Below are 27,100 nucleotides of genomic sequence, written 5' to 3' on the forward strand. Positions count from 1 at the left end.
AGTTCTTTACGCACATGAAAGGAGCTTTGCCCTCAGATATATTTACAAAGATAAAGTTGTAGGCATTTGCCAAAATTAATCAGACTCTCTGTGGTAAACATCAAAACCGTTCAAGTAAACAAACAGCTCTCAGCTTTTCTCACTACCTCATGTCATTCACCTGACGTGCTTACCATCTGAACTGCACTGCCCCTACATAACTAGGAATGTTACAGAAAAATATTCAGCTATGCCTAGAACACATGCTAGCTTTTTTTCTCAGACTGAAGTCCAGTGCTACTGCCAATTGCCACTGGATTTTCAAGGTTTTGCCCTTTGGCCAACAGGCAGCTAATCAATCCAAGAAAGAGGCTAGTATCAAGCCTCAAAACAAGCACTGTCAACATAAGAACAGCCGGGCTGATAGTGGAAGGGAAGCACTCTGAACATATTCCCTTAGCACCTCCTCATTCTGCTGTTTGCTGCTCAATAAATCATGACCATGATTTCCTATCAGTTCCCAATATGCATTATGTGTTGTCAGTATAAACCATTAACTCTACTGAAGAGGACAGCTAGAGTGAACCTTATCCAATAAGGTTACTTACCCAGTGCTTTTTACACTGAAAGCATCTTTCATATCATCTCCTTTTACACAATGGCAGAATACTATCACAGGCAGATAAGGAACCTACCCAGGGAGGTGCCTTTCTGATAATCACCATTTGTGCTAAGAAAATTCCTCCTGAATGAAAGGGGAGGCACAGAAATCAAAGGTGAAAAGTTACCAAGGGACACCACAATTCCTGCAGTCTCCTTACAAACCGTTAGCAACATGTAGTTTTGGCACATCTTGATCTTCATCCAGATCACCCAGGTTGTCCCCTCTTTAGGGGAGCCCCCTCACAGTGGGGAAAAACACTGAAATACGGGAAAGTTGGTGGTTGAAAAATGGGGAAACGTGTAGAGAAAAAAGAAGCAGAGGGAAAGAAGGCTCTTCACAAGGCAGAAGCTGCAAAGAAAAAAACATATCTGAGGGGACAGAAGGAATTTGTTACCAGCTGAGTGTAAGAATTTGAAAGGGCACAAGAGGGAAATCAGTGTTGGGTTAACCGAGTATGTTTGCAATAGTTATAAAACTTCAGAAGAGAAGCTCTGGCCCTCTTCTTTTCTACAGAGCCTGGAATTTGAAGAAGCAGAATAGGTGTTACAGAGCATGGCTAATACTACCATAACTCCTTGTAAAGAATACGCAGGATGCCTAGTATTGACATTCTACATAAAGTGAAATCAGAAAAACTGAACAGTAAGAAGCCATAGAAAGACAAATCTATACCATAGGATATTAGGGAAATAGAAAAAAAGAAGAATAAAATTTAAAAGTTGTGAAGCCCATTAGAAGCACGTGACCTCTGATACTGTCACAGTCTTGTAAAAGATGGATATAACTCAAATAGAGGTCATCTTCCATCTAGAGGTCATCTTCCAACTGATAAACCCTGGAAAACATAATAGATCAGACTACAGGACTAGATCTGTAACCTAGATGACTCAAATTCTCATAAACTTGGTTCAGTTAGCCCCAAACAATTCCTGCTGCAGGGGCTCAAAATGGGCGAGCAAACAGGCAGCAGTTCGGTCCTTCTCATCAGAAATACTCATTTTCTGCACTAGTTGGAAAAATAATTTAGGATTTCATTTTAAAAAATTGAAAATGTACACACAGTGCTAAACAGATGAAAAGGGCCATTTTTCTCAGAAAAGTGGATGTTCATGGGGCTTTCTCCTGTCTAGGTTTAATATTTATAATGGCTAATATCTGCAGAGGATCCACTTTCTTACCAATCATGTTTAAGTGACAGTGGGAGCCATGTGATATGAGTAAGTACTGCCACTACTGATGAGGACACTGAGACACAGACAGTCTAAGTAACTCAATCTTTTTTTTTTTATATATAGAGAACTGAGACAAGAAATTTAATTCAGATTTCAGGAATCTGACTTTCAGTGTCTGCTGTGCTCATTCAATTAGCGCAGCTAGTTACTTCATGAGACTAAGGCAAAATAACGATATAGAGGCCAACATGAATCTTATCATTGCATCTGCTTTGCAATAGGAGAATCAAGATGGGAACTTTAACATCATGGTAAGGAGTGTCACAGATAACAGCAAACTAGATGGCTGGACGCAGCATATTTGGTCAAGGTTAAAGTTTCAGTGCTTGATCAGCTTTAAACTCTAAGCTTCATACTATCTATCTAAAGTGGCAGATGTACACAGAAAGATATCTTTTATTGGAACAACTATTATTTCTAGCTATGTCATCAGGTTGAATAAGAGAGAGTTTCTTCCTGCAAATCCTACTTCTTTAAATGGTCACAGCAGCATTACTACTGCCAAAAATAGCATGAAATGCAACAAGAACACATCCATTTGTATGGATTTATTTTAAGAGTGATACTAAACAAGCAAAACAGTTTTGTTTTTTTTTTTTATCTTTAACTTCATTGGCCATTGCAGATTCCTTTTAATTAAAATAAGATCATGTGTGTAACTTATACTGTGTGTTATAAGAAGTTTATTAGGAAAAAAAGCAGAAAACAGAGCTTCTAATCCAGAATGAACAGTAAAATCAACATCTTACTCAAAACTAGTGCTATCAGGGAATATCTAAACATGGCATGCACTAAGCAGTAACATCCTACTCTGCTCTAGTGAGCATAAATGCAGCTGTCTGGTTTTTTTTTTTTTTTTTTTTTTGTCTCACTGGAAGACAACTCACATTCCTTCACTAGTTCCCTTCATCAATGAAATGCAAACTCCTCCAGCTGTATGAGCATGCACCCACTTACACATACAAATGCTGTGTGTTACCATCTCAAGCCTGCAGAAGGAAACAGCCTCTTACAGAATTGGACATTGTTTTAAAGCTTGACCGGGTCAGCAGGCCATGTTTCTTTCAGACATGCTTTCTCTCCCATTCTAAGGTTCCACTGTTTGGATTTTCTTAGCTAGGTAGAACATCCAGCTCTAGAGGAAGCAATAGGAATTCCCCAAGCCTGCCTGTCAACTTTTTACTATGAGCAAGAGTAGCAGAATGAAAAAAATGACTTATGAGACTCATTAGTAAAAAGTGGGATGGATATAAAACAAAATAGTACAACCACTTTAATCTCAGGTTATAAAAAGCTTCAGTTGTCACTGCGCCACTCTGCCACAGAATTGAGGCTAGCAAAAGGGTTTGCCACAGCTCTTCCACTCCCCAGGAGCAGGGCTACTTCGGAAACATTTCTGAAAAGTTCTTGGTAGAAAGTAGCAGCCACAGAGCATTTAGCATTATTTTCAGTGTGAAGAATCCACTCTCTAATAAATCACAGAATGTTTGTTTCCTACATTCCTCCTTCCTGTCTTCCAGGCTACTCAAAGCCTGGCTAGTGTGGAATTGCTACCAAGTGTCCGTACTAAGTTCAGTAAGCAACAAAATCTGTAGTACTGCTCACCATGTTCTTCCAGAGGCTCAAAGCCATGAAAGTATAATCCTCTTCCAGAGTTTCCACTTGGGTCTTTGATGTGCTGAAGAAACCATCCCTGCTCTGAGAAATCATAGAGAGCATGACAAAACAGAACAACAACAAAACATAATCACAGTAGTGACAATATAGGAGATCAGGGAAATATGCAGATGCGATCACATGAACAGTTTGGAATAAACAACACTTGCCTTAGCTTACAGGCTTAAAAAGAAAGAAAGAGAGAGAGAGAAAGAGAGAGTATGAATAATTTGTCTTAGGAGATCATGTTTACTTTTAAATGAAAGTGATTTAAGAATTTGGAAGATTGCACACAGTGACCTGCTGGTCAGGTGGCTTGATGCTACAAATTGGAGGAAACAAAGAATCCAATAAGGACATAAAATGGCACTGGAGAAAATAACAGAGCAATTTATGGAGAAGAAAAGTCAGGTCATGGAAATTAAGTCTGGCATTTGTCTATGGACCAGCAATTAACTAAACAAGCCTGCCATAAGATGAATCGACAGCAAAGGAAGGTTTTGCAACATAGCAGACCCAAACTGCCTGGAAGACAGATTTCCTTCTCCCAGTCCGCTTTGTTCTGATAATGAGCGGAGGGAAACAATGGAATTAAGACATGGTCAAAGAGTTGTTACAGTGTCTGTGAACTAGACTGTTACCCACCACCAATCTATTATACAAATAGCCACCAAGTGTTTTTTATTGGATTTTGATACTTTACTGAATGATCCATTATCTACAGAATCATACCTTCCCCTTCTCCAGATCTCAAGGTGTGTTCTACATGCCTAGCTAACTTTGTCTTTTAGATAGGAAGGAGCCAGCTGAATACTGCGCTCAATCTCACAAGACACACTTCAGAAAGAATGGAGCAACATGCATTTACTCACCAGACTGAGCAAAAGATTTGTTTCTTGGAGGGAAGGCTGAAGAACGACAGTGAAATTATCCTTTTGATCGTACCTCTTAGACTTGAGAAGTTTTTCCCAAGCATCCTAAATGGACAACCATTTAATCAGATAAGCATTATTATGTAAAGCATGTAATACATGTGCAATTCACTGGGGCTTAAAGTGAACTTGGATTATCCCCATCCCTAATAAACCATAATAATCAAATTCTGTAATTCAGAACAAAGACTGTAATTGAATGAAGCCATCTTACGCAATAGTTAGAAAATCCCTGTGGCTATGAGAAAGATACACTGAATTACCATTATTTTCTTTGACAGGACAGCACGTTTAGTAAGGCAGTGACATATTCTACTTACTTGCCTCCCCATCATTCTTAAAGAAATTCCTGCACAGCTGTCTTTGTCTTACTGAAAAATTCCCTCTTCTAAGTCGTGTGGCATCAACAGCCAAGTTACTGGACAAGAAACCATCTCCTGAATAGGTTATAACAAACCCTAGGTTCCAAAAGCTGAATAGTCACTAGAAACTGGAAGAGACGCTAAGGTCACTCAGATATGCAGAGAACTCATCTTCACTGTTCCCAGTGTGAGAAATGGAGTCAGGATTGCTGCCAATATAGTGGAAAAAAAAAAAAGAAGAAAGCAGTTTCTAATCTTCCTCACCACTATCCCTCTCATAGCTCCTCACTTCAGTTTAATCTAGAAAATGAATAGACAGACAGACATATCTAGCAATACAAGCACCAAGCAACAGAAAATGCCTTACCTGATAGGACCACCTCAGAATGTTATAATTTAGCATAGAGTGTTTGTGAATGCAATTGCACTGATTCCCAGTTGAATTGCTGCAGAGAAGATGAAAAACAGACTTTACGAACTCTCAATAAACTAGACAGAAAGCACAAACTATTAAGATACTGACAAGCATATATTCAAGCCTAAATTACTGCATACACTGTCAAAACTCCATGTAGATGTTTTATTATTTTAAATGCAGAGTGATAAATATTTCCATGTCCAGAGCCTTGAACTGCTACTTTGCTTGAAAGCCTATTCAGCTGGCAAATATGCCAGACTTGGATTAGCACAGGGTTTCACAAGCCAGCAGCCTGTTCAGGCTTAAAACTGCTGCACTAGTTTTCAAACACTTTCTTTTCTATCATCACATAAGAAAATCAAACACATTCAAAACAGAAGGACTTTTGCCTTAGTATTTGGCAACAAGACCACCATCTAGAAACGTGAATAGGAGCTCAAGTGCTAAAAATCCTTAATTATGCTAAACAGTGGCCAGACATTATCAAGTAGCTAGCTGATCTCAGTCAAATCTCTGATCTACAAGATGAGATCTCCATACTGCATATTTCTGCAGCTCACAGGAAAACTCAGACTCTCCCCCAAGATAGTAGACAGGAACAATATTAGATATATTTGAGATTAGTTTGGTTCCAGTACAAATAAACTCAGCTGAAAATTCCTGTATAGACGGGAATCTGAAAACCTGTAGTGGGACTTGCAGGTGTAAGCAGTAAGCACCAGTCAGGATCAGACTATCCTTTTCACAAGATTCTAGTTAAACCTTTAAAGTGTCAGTATTTCTGATAAAATGATTTATTAGAGCTGGTGAGTGGAAGAAATATGAACTCAAGACCAGCATCCTATCACAGCCTAATAGACAAGTACACAGGGGGCCATTTAATAACCTCATACAATACACAAATAGAGTTGTATGCCTAAAAGTGGAGTTGATAACTGTTTTTATGTTCTTCTTAAATACTTAATTTCTTCTTTTGGCCAGAGTTCATATTTTTTCTTTGAAAGCATAATCCAGAGATGAGGATTTGCTAACCAAATACTGAAGCCTTAATGTGGGAGACGATCTGGGCTGGAGGTTGAGATAAGCCCAGGAGTTTTATACTTCAGCATAAAGCATACAGACTGGTGGAACTGTTCAACCAGATAAACATAGCTTCCAGATCACATTGATAAGTAAGCTTGCCAGAATTCTCCACGCAATTGCATTTGACAAGGAAAGCTTATTCTCTACTTATGCTTGTTGTTAAGCACGTGGTTACACAGCAGCCAGACCCCGTCCTTGACTCCCCCGCCTGAGTTGTATGCGCACAAAGCTTGTGAAGATCATCAGAATGAATATATCAGTATATACGGTGTCTCATGTCACGAGCACAGGAAAAAATTACTAAAGTGAAACAGAGTGTAATCTCATCTGCTGTAAACTACTCTATCATAACTGTCCATGTGCAAACTCCTACTCCCTGCTAAATTGGGACGTAAGCTACTCGCACTTTTCTTCAAAGGTACTGAGAGGGAGATGGCTGAAAGCATCTATGCAAGTCGTTACCATAGAGGAATTAGCAAGTTGGAAGTTCTCCATCCCACCACACTCTAAGCCCAAACAGTCGCTTTCTTATAGCTTCATAATTGTTTTTTTTAAACCATTTATTCCTTTTGTGAGTATTGTGAGCATTGATACCTAGAAACTTATGCTTTTAAAGAACCCTCAGAGTTTTCAATTCAAGAGTTGCAGGGCAGAAGCAATTCTGACTAAAGAACAGGGGGCAAGTAGACCTTACAGTCTTGTGATCGTGATTGTAGTGGGGTGGAGTTAACTTTCTTCACAGCAGCCCATAAAATCACAGAATAATGAGTTGGAAGGGACATTCAAAGGTCAACTAGTCCAACTCCCCTGCAATGAACAGGGACACATACTGCTACATCAGGTTGCTCAGAGCCCCATCCAGTCTGATCTTGAATGCCTCCAAAAACGCAGTATCGACCACATTTCTGGGCAGCCTTTTCCAGTGCCTCACTACTTTTATCGTAAAAAACTTTTTCATTTTATCCAGTCTCAGACTCCCCTCTTGTAGTTTGAAACTATTTTCCCTTGTCCTATCACAACAGATCCTGCTAATGAGCCTGGCCCCTTCATTCTTATAGGCCCCCTCATGTCCATCGTGCCATCCATCAGCATACTCCCAGTCCTTTTCAGCTGGGCTGTGTTCAATCCTTTCATCTCCCAGCTTGTATGTATAGTGGAGGTTGCTGTGACCCAGGTGCAAGACCTTGCACTTGGATTTGTTGAACCTCGTGAGGTTCTCCTGGACACACTGCTCAACCAGCCTAGGTCTATCTGGATGGTATCTTGTCCCTCGGGTGTGCTGACCACACACCTTGGTGTCATCCACAAACTTGCTGAAGGTGCACTCAATCCCACTGTTTATGTCATTTGATGAAGATATTAAAAAGCATCTGTCCCAGTACTGACCCCTGAGGGACATCCCTTTTTGCTGATTTCCATCCAGACATTCAGCCACTGACAGTCACTCTCTGGATATGATCTTACCACCAGTTCCTTGTCCATTAAACCGTCCACCCATCTAATCCATATTCTTTCAACTTGGAGAGAAGGATTTTATGAGGGACGGTGACAAATGACTTACTCAGGAACAACAGATAGGTGACATTAGTGGCTTCTCTTTGTCTGTTGATGCAGCTACACCATCATAGAACACTACTAGATTGATCAGACAGGACTCGCCCTTGGTGAAGCCATGCTAGTTGTCTCATAACACCTCTCCCTCTTCCATGTGCCTTAGTATAGCTTCCAGGAGGATCTGTTCCATGATCTTTCCTAGCACAGAGGTGAGGCTGGACAGGTCTATAGTTCCCTGAATCATCCTTTCTATTCTTGAAAATGGATGTGACATTGCCTCCTTTCCAGTCACCAGGGACTTCACCTTGTCATGACTTTTCAATTGAGAATGGCTCGGCAAGTACATCAGCCAGTTTCCACAAAACTCTCATATGGCACTGCCTTTAGGACTTGTGACTAAAACACTGTTGATCACACACTCATACGTTGGTCATTGCTGAACAGTGCTTGCAGTGTCAAAGATTTCTATCTTTTCCTACTATCCCACCCAGTGAGTAGGAAGGGGCTAGGAAGAAGGGTGAGAGAGAACACAGCCAGGACAGATTACATGAGCTGACCAAAGGGATATACCACAAAATATAGTGTCATACTTAAAAATAAAAGTTGAGTAGAGGAAGAAAAGGGGTATTTTGGATTCTGAGGTCATTGTTGCTTGAAGACAGAATGGATACTAGTCCGTTCATTGGCAATAGAGTTATTACCTTTGAACCATTTATTTCCTCACATCTTTCCCCCACTTTCCTTAATCTGTTAAACTTTCACCTTTAATCTGTTAAACTTTTATCTTAAGTCACATGTTTTTCTGCTTTTATTCTTCCTTTTCTCTCTCTTGTCCTTCTAGGGAGTGATAAAAGGGGAAATGAGAGAGAGGCTGTGTGGTCGCTTGGGGTCAACTCACCACTACTGCAATATGCACTCTTTATACATAGTATCCAAACTGATTAAGTTAAAACACCTACTTCTTGTCAATCCACCCCTGCAGAGAGAGCGCATCAGAAGCAAAAGTTGAGATACAAAAATCTGTGACATACTTTGGCGTCAAGGGCAGAAAACTGCTCCAGAAGTCTACCTGATTGGTATAGAGCCAGTACACACACTGGACAATGAACAATAGTAGGAGATAGTGTTAAGAATTAAAAGGAGCCTCTGTTACCTGGCATTTTGAGGATCGTGGCACATGAGAAAGGAAGTTGTCATCTCAGTGGAATCTACCAAATTTACAAAGGCTTTGGGAACCTGCAATGATAAAATAAAAATTAACCACATTAATATCTGCTGTTGGAAATCAGAATTTACTATTACTGCTACTTGCTAACATCTACAACTTGTGTTACCTCAGAGCTAGGATTCTGTCTTCATAAAATCAGTGATCTGAGTCTTTGCCAGTTCCTTCCTGAATCCTACTTCTATGCCTGCCATCCAGAATAACTTGAGTCATCATTTGCGAAGTACTCATGATGATGATTTCTTGACTGAGATCTAGAACTTCATTTTTACATGAACCACATGGCCACCAACCAGCTAAACTGAACTCAGGTGAACTAGGAACTACTATTTTTGTGTCAGTATGTCAGCGCATTGCTTGAGGATGAAATATCCTTTGTAATAGCACAAGCACACATCTCGCCTCACCTCTCCCCTAAGGATAAAGCAGCTTTCCATTTATATAACGATATTTCACTTTCATGAGTGCACATATACAGATTCTGGAAATAATAGAGGAGGGAATCTGAAGCAGATGTATGGGTAGAACTTCACCCATATGCAATATTTGTCAGTCAGTCTGGGAAGAATGAGTGCCTGTGTCTGATGCAATCAAACTGGTCCAGATGTAGACTATCCTTCAGGCTGTCAATCCAGTAATATAAAATTCTTGCAAAAAGCTATTGAAATACTTCAGATAAATAGTCTGTTGTAGTAGCAATACATCCTTATCTAGCCTACTGCTCATTAGTAGACTAACATTCAGGACAGAACACTTCTCAGAAATCATCCTAGAGAAATAGGTCAGTTTAGTTCAGCCAGCTAGAAATGCTGAGGTCTTAAAATGGACACACAGTGGCAGAAAAAAAAAACCCAACAGATATTATATAGATCTTTAATGTTTTCTGTTGTTGTTTTTTTTTTCCCCTGGTATAAACAAGTCTCCACTAGGCATTTAGCAGCCTGTACACTGCGTAGATTGTTCTACATATCCAATAATTACACTTATTTTCATAAACACCACTTTTAAAAAGGAACATCTTTCAGATCTAGACTGACATTGTCCATTTTTCATGCAAATCGCTTTAAAAATAAACAGCACAGACTAAGAAGCACATCAATCTGAGTAACAAAGCTAAGCTGTTACCTCTCTGTCCTTTGTCTCCGTATGCATCAGATTTTTAAAGCACAAATAAAACACTTACTGGCAGTGAATAGAGCTAGAGGATTAAAGTCAATGAGATTTGTGTTGTGAATCACCTGAACACTGATATAAGCCAAAGTTCGATAAGATTAAAAAAAAAAAAAAAACAGCAAAGGATTCAGGTATTGAAAACCGATGAATGAATCTTACTTCTTTATATAAAAAGTCCAAGACTTCTTGAAGTTTTTCCAGGTTGTCCAATATGCAGTTCTTCTGTAAACGGGATGAGAAACAGCTTAAAATCCAATCAGAGAACTGTTCTACTACTGCATCTCAGATTTGGGATTCCAAATCAAGTACATGTTTCTAAATAGAAAATACTTTGTGGACCAGAAGCCCATGTTACTGAATAGCATCACTCCAATGTTCTAGAACCAGCTAATGCTTTGGTTCACTATGGCAAAGGGTAGAGCTTGCAAAAGTGATTGAATCACACGCTTTGACTGCTAAACCACCCCATGAAAAGATTACCGGTTGTGTGGAAGCACAAGAAGAGCATGGGTTTTCAGCACTAAAGAAAACTGTGATCAGTTTCCAATCATTTTGGAAGTCCATCATCTGGAAGAAAAATAAATAAACAAATTAAAACGAACATGATGGTAAGAGTCCTATTTGCCATCCTTTCTCTCATGCAAGATTTAAATCAGCAAGACAAAACAGTAGTCCGCTGCCCAACCCCAGAAGCTTTGATCCCTTCCATCTGACTCGTCAGCTTCTCTCTGGAAGAGGCAACAAATAGATGGTTATGGGCCAAGTCCTGCCATTAAAGCTAAAGGCACGCCAATAAAAATCTGAGGATAAAGCCAGAAATTGCAGCTGCCATTGAACAGTTCACTGGAAATGGGCACATACTGCTCAGTACCAAGCTGTATGCTGCTTCTTTCCAACCCTGATGAAGTTTACTGACAGATTAACATTCTTGAGCTGCTGAGACTGGTTCATCCTGGTGAGATGCAGACTAGAGCAAAAATCTAAGGGCTAGAGCCCTGCCTATCTGTCCTAAGTCCATTAGGCAACACCTGCCAATCACAAAGAGCATTGGTTAGAAGCCTTCAGTTCCATAAAAAACTCGCGCTTAAGTTCATTCACATACAGTCTCGCGAGCTCCCTGCATAGGGAGTAGGTAACAGCAGAATCACTTTGGCAGTTACATATGCAAGTTATGTCAAGATCATTTTACAAAATAACACACCTGGGGGTTGGGAATAGAAACAAAATGAGAGCTTAAAACTCCAGGGTGGGATTTTCAAAGCACTCAGCCATGAGTGATAATACGGTTCTCACCAGCATCAACCACTGATATCAGCCAAAGCATATCTTGAGCTTTTTGAAAATATGATCCTAAGATAGCAGGAGGAAGAGATAAATATCAAGAATTACAATTTTGAGTTGGCTTCTCAGAAACACTGGCACAGTTACAGAGTGTAGATAGAGGTCTCACATCCTTAAGCAATACAAAAACAAAAATGTTGGCTTCCATGCCAACCGCACCAGCCTCTTCTGGCAAACATAAAGCAGGTGAGATATTTTCAAGAACAAAACTCCATACCTTAAAAGAGTACAGAACTGATTCTATTTACACAGATAGACTAAAGTCTGTTAACCTCAAGAAACAGTATGTCCTATTTTGAGGAGATCTTTAGGTGGTGTTTAAGGTATTTCATCACATTTCTCCCTTTTCCAGCTTGGACACCAAACTCTCTTAACTGTTCTGTGCTTTAAACACACCTGGTTCTCTTTCATGAGCTTCACTATTTCTCCAGCTTGATCCAAGAGGCTTCTGAAAAGCCAAAAAAGAGAAAATGTCAAGGCATCAGCAAGGGTAAAGCTTTGGCAGATTTTTATTATGAAGTCAACATTTGAAACATCAGGTGGGATTCATCTTTTCACTCCTAACCGCGTAAAAATTAGACACTTGTCTGAGTTATACAGAAAGCCTGAGGTGATTAGCTCACATTCAGACATTTCACTTTCAGATGTGTGTTTAGAGAGATGAAAAGATCAGACACACTTTGAACCCGTGGCAGGGTCTGACCCCGGGGAGCCTGTATAGCCTGGCACTGAGCATATTCTGTGTCCAGTGAAATTCTCCAGCATCAAATGCATCTACACCCCACCTTTCCAGATATAAGTGAACAGCCCAGCCAAAAACCCCTCAAACTTACGTTGTTTGACCATCTGATGCTGCTCCCATTGTGCCAGGCAGAGGAGACTGGTGCAGGACCGAGGGATTAAAACTGCTAATAAGAGCTGAATGACATACACAGGTCAGGCTATTTCTGCATACACGAGACTGTTACTCTGCAATTGCACTATAAACAAACTTGAACCAGACCAGAAAATGCAGGATCTGAGGCATCTCTTGGCAGGCAAGAGAGGCTCACCCAAGCTGCTCTGCAGCTGTTTTGCTGGTGCAACTCCTAAGAACTGCAGCTCTGATATCTGAGTTTGCCTCCAGACTCAGGTGAGAAACACTCATCCCACCTCTTACATCAGCCACAAGTATGGGCAGATTTAAATACAAGCAGGTGTAGAAATCAACCTTCTGAGAATGGGAAGCAAGTCAGGACTCCCTCCACAACAGCCAGCTCATGGATGATGAATTCACATGTGGTGCACCTAAGGCAGCCTCAGTATAAACCCCTGAGCATATAGCAGCAGAAAGAGCACTGGACAAGCAAACTCACAGAAGATCTCACTTAGCTAGCACTGGCAGAGTGCACAGTGAAGAGACATCAGCAGGGACTGGGGCTATCCAGACAGCCTGTTCAAAGCCAGCACAGGTAACTCAGCCTGTATTGCACTCACATTCACTCAATGCACCTTCCCTCAGGTTCCCCTTAACAGTCCCATGCTGCATTTGTGCTGCACACACACCACAGCCCAGCAAAGCCCTTGACTGTCAGCCAGCACTCCATTCAGCTAATTTGCTTAAGTTTGTGTGACAGCAAGACACACCTGCCAAAATTTCCACAGTCACTTCAGGAAGGCTCCTTCCTGTGCTGTAGAAAGGGAAGAGAAAACAGGAAGCTGCTGTTATTCCGTTTCTCAAAGAAAAGTTACATTACAGCACAGCCTCAACATCTTGCTAGCTAGAACGCAACTCGGAGCAAGTATTCATAGCAGCTGCTGAAATTAAGAATGGAGCCTTTCTCTCCCTAAAATCATAATGTCATCAGCTACTGCTGAGTCTCAGATCTCATTCTTTCTCTTCACTCCACATGTTGCAATAGCTGTCCTTATGCACATACACAAGCAGTGCCAGGACCTCTCTTTGTGCACGCACAAGCAGACACAAATGTTCACATAACTATTGAAAGACAGCAGTCCTTTAAAGTTTGTCTTTGCAGGGCCAAATCCTCATCTGGAATGCCTCAAAAGACTTACACAAATTTACATCTCTGAGGCTTAACCAGATGATTCTACTCACTGATTTATACCAGCTAAGAGGGCAAGAAAGAAGAAAGTGGTGTAGAACTTGCCCAAGAGCATTGGGAATCATTCAGGCAGAGAACAGACTGGGTATCAGAGCTCTTGGGTTCTTTTTTTGCTTTGATAAATCTCCACGTTCTGGTCTCTAGCTAGTGGAAGATATTTACTACCTAAGATTCATCTTAGAGTAACGAGTCTTAAGGTTATTGCAACCCTAAAGTAGTTGCATATCTTGGACAAAGAACTTCTGTTAACTAAGGAAGGGGGAAGATCCAATGCCTCAAAATCTTTTCTATTTAAACAGGCTTTCTTCTCCTTTCTAGATAACAACAAAACTTGTGTTGTGCCCAGTACTATATAAATTAGTACCATGAAATGAATCAATGCTAGCAACTCATTTTTACCTTTGGAGTAAATCTTCATGATATATGCTGGATCCCAGTGGCTGTGAATAAGCAGGCAATAAGAAAGTTATTAAGCAAAGGTACACACTCTGCTCCCTGTGGTACTCCTCTCTTTTCTTACACTTTCTATATACTCATCTCCATTATGCTTCAGTTTGTCACAGATTTAGATTATTTTCCAAAGCTGTCATTTTCAGCACTTCCTTATTACAATGTGTTCTCATAGTCTAGTCTTTTTTCTTAGGTATTGCTTTCATTAATGAATGTATTGCGTGTGGCTTAAAATAAAATATGACTAAAATAACTCAAATTCAGTCAAATGAAATGCTGTTCTAAACCACATTGAATTTCCCTCAGTCTATTCCTTTCCAATGAGGGATGTGACCTGAAGTCATTAAGATAATTTACATGAATGGCACTCTGCCAATATGGGGCCTGATGAAAAAAAACTCCTTATAAAAAGGAACTTCACTGATTTCAAGGAGTCTAGGAAGAGACAGTGAAGTGTTTGCTCTAAAAAAATAGACATTCATTAGCAGAATATCATTTATACATTTTTCTACAGCACCACCCACAGACATTAAAAAAAAATCCATCACCACAAAAAAAGACACGCTCTGAAGTGCCACGCGTCCAATATGGGCAAAGAACCTTCAAATTTAGGACAAATCTTTTCTCCTAAAGAGGGAGGTACTTGCAGAGAGTCCAGGAATGCTGGTTTTTTAATGGAAAGCTTTAAGACAAGGCAAAGTATGATATCTTAATGAATACCAATTCAAATTACAGAGTTGTTTTATGATAAGGGAGAACCTTCCCCATTTCTTGGAAGCTGTAACCCTACAACAACTCCCATTTTTGCCCAATAAATACACTTCCACGCTTCCTCAAAGCTTGGCAATTGTAGTTAAATGTTTTTAATTGGGCCTCAAATCTATTTCAGATATTTACTGCCAATTATTAAGGCAAGTTAAAATTAGCCAAATCTAACTACCAGAAGAGGCAGGAGAACCTTACTCACTGATTTATACAACAAAATTATATATTTATGATTCATCCAGAGCTTTTTCCTGCAGGACAGAAACACTTCAACAGGATCAAAAGTCTACTGCATCTTTTGATAGTTTGTCCTAATGGTGGTCATCGCCAAAACTGTACCTTTTTCCAGTTTGAGTTCTCCTAAACGCTTCTTCCAGTAATTCGATCTGTTCAGCTCATTGTTAGGAAAATCCAAGCACACTAATCAGATATCACGGTTCTGTATAAGAGCACAGTGATCAAGTTTCTCCTGCATGAAGTCAGCTGGCTATTTTTAGATTCAGGGTATATTGAAATACTGAACATTCAGACGTTATTTCCAGCCATTTTTCAGCAGAAAACTTTAACGTTCATGGAAAGTTTCAAGTCCTAACTGCCCTCACTGGGACCCCAACTTTTACCACCAACTCAGTTCACCATCACCTCATCAGAGTCAGAACAGAGGAAATGGGTCACATTCAGCACAGTTCATGCATGTACTTACTGTTTGCAAACTTCCTATTGCAGTGACTACTTTAATGTCAGCTGGCCTCAGAGCATGAACTGCAGAAATGTTGAAAATGAAGTTAGAACAAATAAGTAAATTTGAAAGAAAGTTACATTCACTAGTATATTAAAACATGGCAAAACTGATTAAAAGCATGCAGGAAGAAGTCTATAGTGATCTTTTGGACTGGTAGCTTTAAATCAGGCAGAGAGAATGAGAAACTTTACTTAGGCATTCAGTAAGTACTTCAGAAGCATTGAAGTGTTCAACCATCAAGCAAGAAGAGACCACAAAAGACAGTGGTGAATGATTTAAGCAATACCAGAATTCTCAGCAGCTGAAGAAACAAAGGTATTTTTATGAACATAACGAAAACCCTACAGATGTCACAGAGCCCTCTCTCAATCACTTTAGTGACATCACACACATAAATCCCCTCAGACCAGCTCATTTCCTTCCCTCCACGTCCATTCTGAAATAACTGTGGAAGTGAAAGCTTCTACAAGGATAATATTAGACACAAACCTGAAGATGAAGGAGTCTCAGGTGACGTCACATGCCCGCATGAAAACTGGAAGCTTCCTAGAGCCTTTGACATAAATAAAGATGGTTGATCGCTTATTTCCAACAAAGAAATTGGCAGAATGAGAGGTCATAGAGGCTCTATTTTCAAACAACACCATGCTCTTACTGATGTAGCAATAATTTTATAAAACAATTGCTAGAAATACATGGGAACAGTTCTGGGCAGCTCTCTTCAAATCCACTCTTTTCAAACTCTACGCTTTTTGCTCAGCTTTCTTACCAAATTCCTACTGAGCAAACAATAAACTGTGCTGAACACACCCTACAATTTTCACTGTTGTGAACAGAGAATTCTTAATCTGGGAGATCCCAAAAACGAGCTTCTGCATGCATCTTTGTGTGCCACAAGGCACACAGTGTACAAAACAAAAAGCCACAGCTCAACCATGAAGCAGGAAAGGAAAAATGAACCAAATATATCACCCATATTCTGGGCCCTTGGCAACAGGCAGAATTCCCATGTGAACACAGAAAATACTAAAGAGGAAAATAATGAAAGAAAGACCTGTATTTAGGGCAAGGACATAAGTGATATGAATAAACTCAGCACGAGAGACTCGCTAGGAACAATTATTTCATGCCCTCTTGCATCCTGACAATAGGTGTGGTCCATCTCTAATACCTTAAAGAAAGACTGAAGACAACAACCTGCTTCTAAAAGAGCATATCGGAACAAGGGCTAACCACAGTCAGCCTATGTACAGGATGTGTAACCTAATAACAAGTGGTGCTCGGAGAAACTTATTTCCTGGTGAGGTACTGTAATCTTGCAACTGTGGTATCACACCATTGAGTCATTTGCTTTGCATTTATTCTTTGCAGAATTCAACAGTTTAGCACACTAAGCTCTTCTTCCACCTGCCTCAGAGGAAGAGACAGCCAAAATGATGAAGATAGTTATTGAAAAAAAGGAGAAAAGAAAAAAAAAAAAGAAAGGTGTTGTCATAATTTACCTTTAGTTTCCCCTGTTCTTCCAGGAGACCATCGGTCTTTCCTTTAAAAAAATAAAATAAAGGAAAGAATAAGGAATTGCGCAATTTTTAAGCTTAGAAAAAGCCTTCAGAAAACATAAAACTAAAACCACATAATCCCTATGAGGAGTAACTTTTCTCCTCTTTCCTATTTTCCAAAGGTGAACCTTGCTCCAACATCAAACATACTCTCTTAGTTTTGGGTATACTAATGTAAGATTTTAGTTATTATAGTCAGACGAGATTTGTTGAAATTAGCAGATTACTATTAAGCCCTATACACAGGTGATGAACCTCATCTTCCACAAGCCTTAAAAACTAGCTTTTCCAGTTTTCCTCTTCAGCCATCATAGAATGGTTTGGGTTGGAAGAGACCATAAAGCTCACCAGTTCCAACATCCTGCTGAGGTCAGGGCTGCCCCCCACCAGCTCAGGCTGCCCAGGGCCCCATCCAACCTGGCCTTGACACCTCCACGGATGGGGAAGCCACAGCCCCTCCAGTCAGCCTATGCCAGCACCTCACCGCCCTCTGAGTAAAGACTTTCCACCTAACATCTAATTTAAATCTCCCCTCTTTTAGCTTAAGGTCATTCCCCCTTATCCTGTCACTATCTGTCCATGTAAAAAGACAGTCTCTCTCCAGTTTATAAGCCTCCCTCAAGAACAGGAAGGCTTCAGTGAGGTATCCCCAGAGCATTCTCTTCTGGAGACTGAACAAGACCAACTCCCTCAGCCTTTCTTCATAGGAAAGGTGCTCCAGCTCCTCTGGAGCTGCTCCAGCACCACTACGCCTTTCTTGCACTGGGGGCCCCAGGCCTGGAAGCAGTACTCCAGATGGGGCCTCACAAGGACAGAAAAAAGAGGGAGTGTTACTGTTCTCGTGTATTATGATGGATTTTAATTTTGTTTCTCAAAAAAGTGAGGGGCCTACCTGCTTTCACTGTGAGAGGTACAAAATACCTAGGACAACTAATAAGCACGTAATTCCCATTAACAAAAGGAGATTTTGCAAACACCATCAAATTCATGTGTGAGCCAGCCCCCAGTTTTTATGCCTTAGAAGTGCAGCCTAGGCTTACATTAGCATGTGTAAGCTGAAACTCCTTCAGAAAGGAGCAATTCACATTAATCTACATCTTCCACAGCCACAGAGCAACATCACACTGTTATGTGATTGCCATAGTGATAGAGAAACAGCTACAATGACTTCTCATCCTAGAATGTTGACAGACAACATAGCCTGTTAGAGCCAGAAGTCAGGCCTGCAGCTATTTCAGCAAACATCATTCTCTTTCCTTGAGTGTATACTTGGATTTGTAAGCACCGATTTGAGGTTATCCTAAGATCTTCTCAAAGGAAGCCATGGAATCTGGGTTTGGATTTTCAGCTGAACTTCAAAGTGTGCTGAGAGCTGTCCCTGCTTGCCACACCAAAGCCACCAAAGTCCTGCAAGTCTCACAAGTCCTGCTGTCTTTTTTCTGTCAGCATCCAGAAGCTAACCTGAGAATATTTAGTTGTCCTGCTGCATGCTTCTGCTTATATTTCCTTCTTTCCACATCAAAAAGTAAACGGAGAGCCAGCTCAGCCCAGCAGGGGAGATATCCAGGCTCAGACTGTTTGATCTGCTCTCACGTGGAAGTTGTTTCATAAGTCTGAACTCTCTTCCCCTTTATCCTCCTCCTAGTGTTCCTCATTTTACTTTTGACTTGAAAAGGCTAGACAGCCCTCAAGAGGTGAGTGAACCAGACTTACACACAACACTAGAAATGCATTTTTTGTGCTCCGATTCCTGAAATTGTCTCCTTGATTGCTGGTAACTCTGTGTTGATGTCTTCAGAGAGCTACATACCATGAGGCAGTATCTAATTTAGAGTTCACCATAATCTGTGTATAGCTAGAACAAGTTTTGCCTGCTGTACATTACTTTTCAGTTTGAGCATCCTGAGCATTTTACATCAGCTAGCCTGTCTCCTTATCTGATGCTGAAATAAGCTGAAAGCACCTGTACCAGCACAGGCAACAGCCGGCTCCAGCAGGTTTCCTCCTTTCTTCTCTGTCTGAAGATTTATAATTCATTTCCTTATTCCAGAGCTTTTAATTAGAGCCCACGAAGGTGTTTTTGTTCTTGTGACAGTTTAGCTTCTTTAGGAGTACTTGGCCAAAAGATTTTCAGAAATTCAACTGCACCTAGCACTGCAGGTCCCCAGACCCTTCTAACACAGAACCCATTCTAAAAATCTAATTTCACATTTGCCATTTTTAACTCACAGAATCACAGAATGGCCTGGGTTGGAAGGGATCTCAAGGATCATGAATCTCCACCCCCCCCTGCCACCAACCTCCCCATTTACTAGACCAGGTTGCCGAGGGCCCCATCCAACCTGGCCTTGAACACCCCCAGGGACGGGGCATCTACAACCTCTCTGGGCAGCCCATTCCAGCACCTTACCACTCTCCTGGTAAAGAACTTCCCCCTAAGATCCAACCTAAATCTTCCCTCTTTCAACTTAAAACCGTTCCCCCTAGTCCTGCTGTTATCTACCCTTTCAAAGAGTTTACTCCCTTCTTGTTTATAGGCTCCCTTTAGGTACCAAAAGGCTGCAGTGAGGTCACCCCTCAGCCTTCTCTTCTCCAGGCTGAATAAGCCCAGCTCCCTCAGCCTGTGTTCATAGGGGAGGTGCTCCAGCCCCCTCACCATCTTCGTGGCCCTCCTCTGGACCCTCTCCAACAGCTCTCTGTCTTTCTTGTACTGGGGGCTCCATACCTGGACACAGTACTCCAGATGGGGCCTCACAAGAGCAGAGTAGAGAGGGACAATCACCTCCCTGTCCCTGCTGGCCACCCCTCTCATGATGGAGCCCAGGATACCATTTGCTTTCTGACATGCAACTCCTGACATCAATGCTGACTGAAGATATGCTGATTGATAGCAAACACTGTTAACATATACACACATTCATATTTGTTTAGTTCACTCCCTTGGGTGAATATCATCTATTTCTGACAGTTCGTTGCTATTCATTATCAATTTGTTTGGGGATTTAATAGCTCCTCCAGCTTGTCCCCTCCCCAGAAAGGATCTTAGTGCAAGGTCTTTTTTAAGCTCTTGTGCTCAAGCGCATCACAGGGGAGGGAATAAATAATAAAAGAAAAAAGTCTTTTCTGTTGAGCTTCAGACCTTAGTTTTTTGTATGTTTCAGGACTTCAGATTCCCTGTTTCAGAAGTATTTTGAAAGAGAATCTCTTATTTTTAATTCCTTTGGACATGATTCCTTGTTTCCCCTCAGATTCATTTTTGGCTTGCCTGATTATACTTCAACCAACCAGAGCATACATTTAGTTTTCTTTGTTTGCTTTGGATTTATGCTTTCTATAGGATGTTTTTTTGACCCCTGCTGCTCCCAGTATTATAGTTATTCTGTGACTCTACCATTTAATATTTTTAGTTTGCATTTTTAATTTTTTCCAAATTCTCTCTCCTTTCCTTCCCCAGAAGAAGTGTTTTTCAGAAAAAAAATTCAAAAATCTGGAAGAAAAACTGTATTCTTTCTTCCCTTGATATCACAGTCAACTTGTTTCTGCTAATTCCTACAGGCTCTATCAATCCACATTTTCTCCCAAATCAAGTTTTCTCAGGAATTTCAGTCACAGTGCATCTTTTTTCCAAATTAAAAAGTCAAAGTGTAATCATTTCTTCCATTCATAATAGGAACCAAAGCCTCCTAACAGCTGCTTTTTTATCAGAGAATCTGACAGTCCTACAAAGATACTTATCCTCACAGCCTACTGTTAAGGTAGAGCACAACTGTTATTTATCACAGCCTTCTTACTGGCAGGAAGCTGAAGCAAAAAGCCAAGACAGGTATGACATTTGTAGTTCTAAATCACCTACAAAATTCGGTATCTGGTACCATGTAAGGATTTTACATAACCAGTAAGGGTACAATGCTTTCTCCAACTCCAGCCTCACTCCCCCCCTCCTTTTCTCTCTGTCTCTTTTTTCGTTTGTTTTGTTTTACTACAGTAATTTGCTCAGATTATACAGAAAGTCTGGAGGAAACAGAAATCTGAACAATGATGTCCTGGGTGTCAGAAGGCTGCCTACCCATCTGAACAATTCAATGCCACTGAAAAGAAAATGATCACAGGTACAAATTCAAAGAATAACCTCTGTGTCTTGCTCAAACTTCTGCACCATTTTGGAACAGATCTCACCATTAACTAGTTATTTGTTGATGCTTTTCTCATAAGGAAACTTCAGCATCTACCTAAGATGCAATCATTCTCCAGAGGAGCGTAAAACAATGCATGTATCTGTATCTAAAACGATCGAACACATCCCCAAATCACACACAAGATCACAGTTTTACTTTCCTATTTTCTTCACCCCATTTAAAGACTTCTGCTTTACACCCACCTTGCAACAACTAAAAATATAGGTTCCTAACTAGTGCATAACGAGAATTTTCAAAGGACCTTTCAATTCTTACCTTCTGAGGAAAGACACCAAAGGAAGAACAGGCCTAACAATAGCTTCATAAGTGCTTCTATGAGCAGGTAAAATGGAGTGCTGTGGGTTACTTTATGGCTGCTAGGAAACAAATTCTCTTCTTTTTCCTCCTTTATATTCTACCAAGCTGATAACTCAGCAGCCATAAAATTTATTAGCCTATTTACCTTTGGAAAGCAAAGCCACGATGATAACATTCGCATTTCTTATTTCAAGGAGCTCTGCAATCTTAGTTTATGAATAGCCCTATCCACAGGTCAAGGAAGGAACAAAGTGGCACAGCAGTTCCAGTTTCCCTTTCCCCCCCATTTTGCTCATCTTTTCTATTTATGAGTAATTAAACACATGATTTAGCAGAGAAGATGGCAGCTGAGAGCAACGGTTCTTTTTGGATTTCTGCCAACGATAAAGGGAATATGTAGAACATCACGTGACTACCGGCTGTATTGTATTGCTCATGTAATGAATGAGCTCTCAATAATGACTTCCACAGTTATCAAATATCACAGATATTGCCCTCACCTTACTTTTAACACACTTTAAATGCTCATTAGTGTCACATGGTGCAAGTCATGCAAATTCTCTCACAGAAAATATTGTAATCAAACGTCCTGTTAAGGCTTTTCCCTGTGTTCAGGGGCAGCTGGCCACTTTGCAGGGCAGACATCTCAGCAAGTATCAGCACATAAGTCACGTGGGTCAACTTCCAGTAGAGTCAAGGGTCTTCCATACAACACAATAACTCATTATCAGTCTATCTCTACTACATGTGGAAGGAGGCTCAGTTCCTGGGGCTACAGTGCAGCTAAACCCTAAGTAGAAAACAGGTGGTTGTACTCTTCTCTCCTGCCTCTGCTCCTTCATAGCCTTCAAACAGCCTTGTGCTGCACCTTTCTCTCTTCCGCTAGCTTCGTAACCACCACATATTTCTAAAAGATGATTAAACTCACTGATACTCCAAAAACCTAAGTTAAATTGAGTCCCAGAAGACTATGAAGAACATCAGAGGGCACCACAGAAGAGAACAAGTGGACTACAATCTGAATAGGGAGAGAATAGCGATAATGAGGAGAGCAAGCAGAAGTGGTGAGGGAAGTAATGCAAAGCCGGTACCGTACCATCACTTCTGGCAGTAGGCTTATTACAGAAAACCTCTACAACTTCAGCTTGTGGAATATCAGCCATTCTTCTGGAGAATTTTCCATTATCGTAGTCTTCCTCACAGGTATCTGCCAAGACAGAGCACTGTTGACAAGAGGTATAGCTAACCCTTCTCTCATTCAGAAAACATTCAACAAACAGAATTTCACGCCAAGTTTACCACAAACAGGTGTGATACTAAGGCCCAGGCTGACCAGACTCATATAATAGTTCTCCCAGTTTGAGCAAGAACCATGACTTAACAGTTAAAGCACAATAGGTCCTGTTTAGGACATACCAAGATTATAGAGCACCACAGGCACTCCAGCAGTGCAGAGAATTACTGTATACTCACAGAACAAGTCTGTATCTAAGAAGACAGTAAGGCTAGATTATTGTGTATAGACAGTCAACCCAAGCATCAAGTATTTGAGCATACAAGACTAGCTACAATGCTGTCATGGTAGACTGTTCACTTTTGCAGATTTGAAGGACATGCACAAGTGACTGCTAGATTGCAATATTATGCTCCCAAGTAAGACTCTGGCTATATCTCAATTACAACATTAAGATCTGACCTCTGCAGAACAACCCACTGTCCTCAGCCAAAGCACTGGAATTGCTCTCTGTTCTCTTATGAGCCTGCTGACACCCAAGTAAAGCTTCTGCATAAAGAATATGAGACTGAGAAGGGCAACTGCTTGAGTAAATATCTCAAAACACTTAAACAAATCACTGACACTCCTGATATCCCAGGCAGTCTCACTTATCCTTCAAAAGGCTTTTTGTTGTCTTATGACTGAAGTTTGATATCCTTTAAGGAAATACTTTGGAGATAGGCCTTGTGCCCACTTCACAAAAAAAAATGGGAAAGTAAAATCGATTCTGAATAAGAACAGCTATTATGCAGACTTACATATTAGCAGGAATCCACACAGACAGAGCAAAAGCTCCTCCACCACTTGATCTCAAACCTCAGCCCGATACAAATATACTAGAGACCTCACAAGCCCAAACAACTGTTCATCTCCAACACAGCAGCAACTTTGAAAGAAGGGAGCTTGTTCCACTTGGTAGCCTCACACCTGAAATGTCTTTTGACACTAACTTCTTTTACCCATAGCAAGGTAACAAAAAACTTGAAGCTTTTGCTCTGTCAGATCAGTACAGAGGCCAGCAGCTCCCTGGGCTGGGTTGAAATAGGGTTCCTGGGGCTACTAGCAGGGTTGATGAAGACCCAGGTGGGGCTGGTCAAAGTCATTAAGGTCATTATGGTATGTGAGTCAGTACAGCATTGTGTGAGTGTAAGAGTTACGCTCAGTGGTCTTTGTCATTATGTGCAAGGATTTGTGGTAGCTTCATTCCTCAATAGAAAGTTCTCTTTATCACCAAGTCTGAGAAACAGCCTCCCCAGTGAACTGGAAATGTTTAGAATCTTAGAGAGGATGTCTCTTTACCATACACCAAGTAAAAGGTGGAAAAGGGAAAGGAGATAGCGTTACTTCATACATTCACAATAAACCAAAGAAGAATTTAGCCTTTAGACTCTGTGACATGCTCCAGAAGGAGAACAGTACTAACTTTAAGGCTTATAAGTCCTCTGTAAAGACTTCTTCCCACCACCAAAGCATCAAAATAGCTCCTAGATTGAACAGCAAATAGCAGGTGGCAGCAACAATCAAAGAAGCTGGCAGAAGAGAGAAGAGAAATTTTCTCACAGCCATGGGAGGTGTCAGAGATAAACCAAATCCTTTGCACTGCTGCGAGGGCAATGCCATATCTTGCAGAAAGTGTGGGGAGCTCCAGCCCATGAGCCAAGCTGCAGCTGACAGCATTTGGGAGTACCCCACAGAACTGCAGCCATTTAGCTAACTACCTAATGATCAACACAAAACTTCTGCCTTGCCTGAATGCTGCCGCTCTGGCACCACAGATAGTTGGATGGACTTGGTACCTCATCCTGCCTGAGCAGTGTTGGTCTTCTTGTCAACTGTTCTGGACAGAGAAAGCTGATGACACAACTGCAAGGAAGCCCTCTGTTGGAAAATCGTGGTTAAGAGCATGTTTTGTGCCTTTGTGTTTTCTCCAGCAAACATACCTCTTTTTTGCATGTCTAGGCCCTAAATAGTATAATGTCACAAAAACAAAAGTCAAGCTGTAAAACAAGCAGCACCCAAACATGTATTCAAATACAAGCACTTGAATGTTCCTGACCCATTACTGTTTTTAGGTAACTTATAATAATCTTAGAGCCATTAAGGTTGGAAAAGATCTCTACAATCATCTAGTTCAAATATCTACCTACCACCAATACTGTGCACTAAACCATGTTCCTTGGTACCACATCTACACCTCCCTTGAACACCTCCAGGGATGTTGACCCCACCACCTTCCTGGGCAATCTGTTCCAGACCTAAGTTGACATTATGGAATGTCAACTAAGTTGACATTATGGAAACATAGTAATATATTACTGCCTTACCTCTTGTACCTGGTTTAGGAGTTATAGCTGGGAAAGCCAATGGATTTCTTTACCTTGCCTTTAAGTTTTGCCTTATCTGCTCATTTAAATGAGCTTTTTCCTGCAATTCTATTAATCACACAGGATACTGAAAATCAGAAACCTCGACAATGATAATATAAGCTATAAGACCAGCTTTTAAAAATACAAAGTAATGAATGTATAGCTGCACATTAAAAGAAAAAAAAAAAAAAACCAAACACCACCACAATACTCAACCACTCATAATTAAACCCAAAATGTTTGCCATCATAAGTACAACATTTTACTGTTTGTTAGGGAAGTAGTTTCTTCAGCTGCTAACAGGCAGAGGCCATATATCAGACAATAATGCAATTGTGCCCACAGAACTATTGTATTACACCAGCATAGCAGAGGACTTGTTGAAATGGAAAGCAGAATGACTCTCCATTTCATTTGAAGATTCATTCTGTGACTCATCAATATTTCAGCTAATCCTGCTGCCTAGCCAAGGTCTTAGATCTTGATTATTTATTTATTTTAGGAAGCACATCCCTGGATTGTGCCATCCATTACATCCAGTCCAGGATGGGTAGAACATTACAGCGGTGTGAAACAGTTACAAATAAATCATACACCACTGTATATTTCCTCATGGTGTTATGCCTTCTCTTGCTGCAGTTCACATTGCTGATAATTTAACGCACACCCTGGACCTAAACAGCTGCTCTTCCTCCACAGAAGAGATTGGGGGATGAGGTGAGGCCCAGAGCAAGCAAGGACATGGGGCTCAGGGCAGGGATCCCACAACAGCAAGCGGGAGCAGTGCACAATTTAAAGGAGGCTGCTACCACCTGCTGGAGAGAGTGCAAATGGAAATGGAAAAGAAGAAACCAAAGGTTTAGCAAGCCACCTCGGGCAAGAGCTGGAAAGCACCACTCTGCGAATGGTCAGGCTACCGAAAACAAGCAGGCCTTCCAATATTTAGTTCCCTCCTTAAAACAGCAGCTTCTGGAACTGCTGTTGTTTCTAAGATAGCTTACAAATACCTGTAAGTAAAAATGCAAACACAAAGCTTCAAATACACTTCTTTGAAGTGAATTTTTCTAAGTTGAGTGCATGGCTGGAGCACTGGACCCTTCACCTGGATATTTGGGATTGGCAAAGCTGCTATAGAAACTTGAGCTGTGGCAATAGGTAAATAAGCAAGATCACCATGGAAGTTATGCCCATGTTTTGGATAAGCTACCAAGCAGCAGCCACCTGCAAACACTCAGTGGTAGCTCAAGGCAGCAGTATTGCAATGAAATCTCAGGCCTCACAAGTGAACAAAACTCAGAATTTAATCCTTATGCCTGCAGGGGTGACAACCTCCCACAACGACTGTCTGATTGCTTGGTGCAAGCCCATTAGCCACTGGCATGGAAGGAAAACCCAAAGCACATCTCCATAGGGCTGATGCCGCCCCAGCCTCCCTCTGCAGCCAGCAGAGTTGGCACAGTCCCTCACATCCTTTTGTCTGTCTCAACAAAAATGGAGTGCCTTTGCTCTGGAAGATGGAACTGCTCCTCAACACCTTTACTAGCAGCATCTGGGCCTCCCATTTTATATTAACAATTAATAATATGATTGAAAACTAAAGTTCAGATCTGGGGGATTCTGGGTTGAGTGAGCCATCGGCTAAAATTGTCCCTCCGGCCCACAGAGGTGAGGAGGGGTCCCTCAGCTGTTCCCTGCCCTATCGCTGGCCAGCTGAAGCCCTGCTTT

General features: G+C 41.0%; 1 protein-coding gene across 2 annotated transcripts in view; it reads right to left on the reverse strand.

Annotated features, from left to right (window-relative positions):
• Positions 1–21,801, reverse strand: part of PLB1 (phospholipase B1) — an 80,711-nt gene extending 58,910 nt beyond the window's left edge. For both annotated transcript variants that reach the window (XM_040698194.2, XM_040698193.2), the window contains exons 1-14: positions 21,692–21,801; positions 17,184–17,224; positions 16,171–16,234; positions 15,643–15,701; positions 14,124–14,164; positions 13,246–13,289; positions 12,453–12,537; positions 12,016–12,067; positions 10,759–10,845; positions 10,438–10,500; positions 9,034–9,116; positions 5,193–5,271; positions 4,404–4,508; positions 3,481–3,573 (exon numbers count right to left, since the gene is read on the reverse strand). In XM_040698194.2, coding sequence (XP_040554128.1) covers positions 3,481–3,573; positions 4,404–4,508; positions 5,193–5,271; positions 9,034–9,116; positions 10,438–10,500; positions 10,759–10,845; positions 12,016–12,067; positions 12,453–12,537; positions 13,246–13,289; positions 14,124–14,164; positions 15,643–15,701; positions 16,171–16,234; positions 17,184–17,224; positions 21,692–21,740 — 945 coding nt within the window. In that variant the 5' untranslated portion in view covers positions 21,741–21,801. The remainder of the gene's footprint in view (positions 1–3,480; positions 3,574–4,403; positions 4,509–5,192; positions 5,272–9,033; positions 9,117–10,437; positions 10,501–10,758; positions 10,846–12,015; positions 12,068–12,452; positions 12,538–13,245; positions 13,290–14,123; positions 14,165–15,642; positions 15,702–16,170; positions 16,235–17,183; positions 17,225–21,691) is intronic.
• Between the last annotated feature and the right edge of the window lie 5,299 nt (positions 21,802–27,100).

The sequence above is a fragment of the Gallus gallus genome, chromosome 3, assembly GCF_016699485.2.
Source record: "Gallus gallus isolate bGalGal1 chromosome 3, bGalGal1.mat.broiler.GRCg7b, whole genome shotgun sequence".
Lineage (NCBI taxonomy): Eukaryota > Metazoa > Chordata > Aves > Galliformes > Phasianidae > Gallus > Gallus gallus.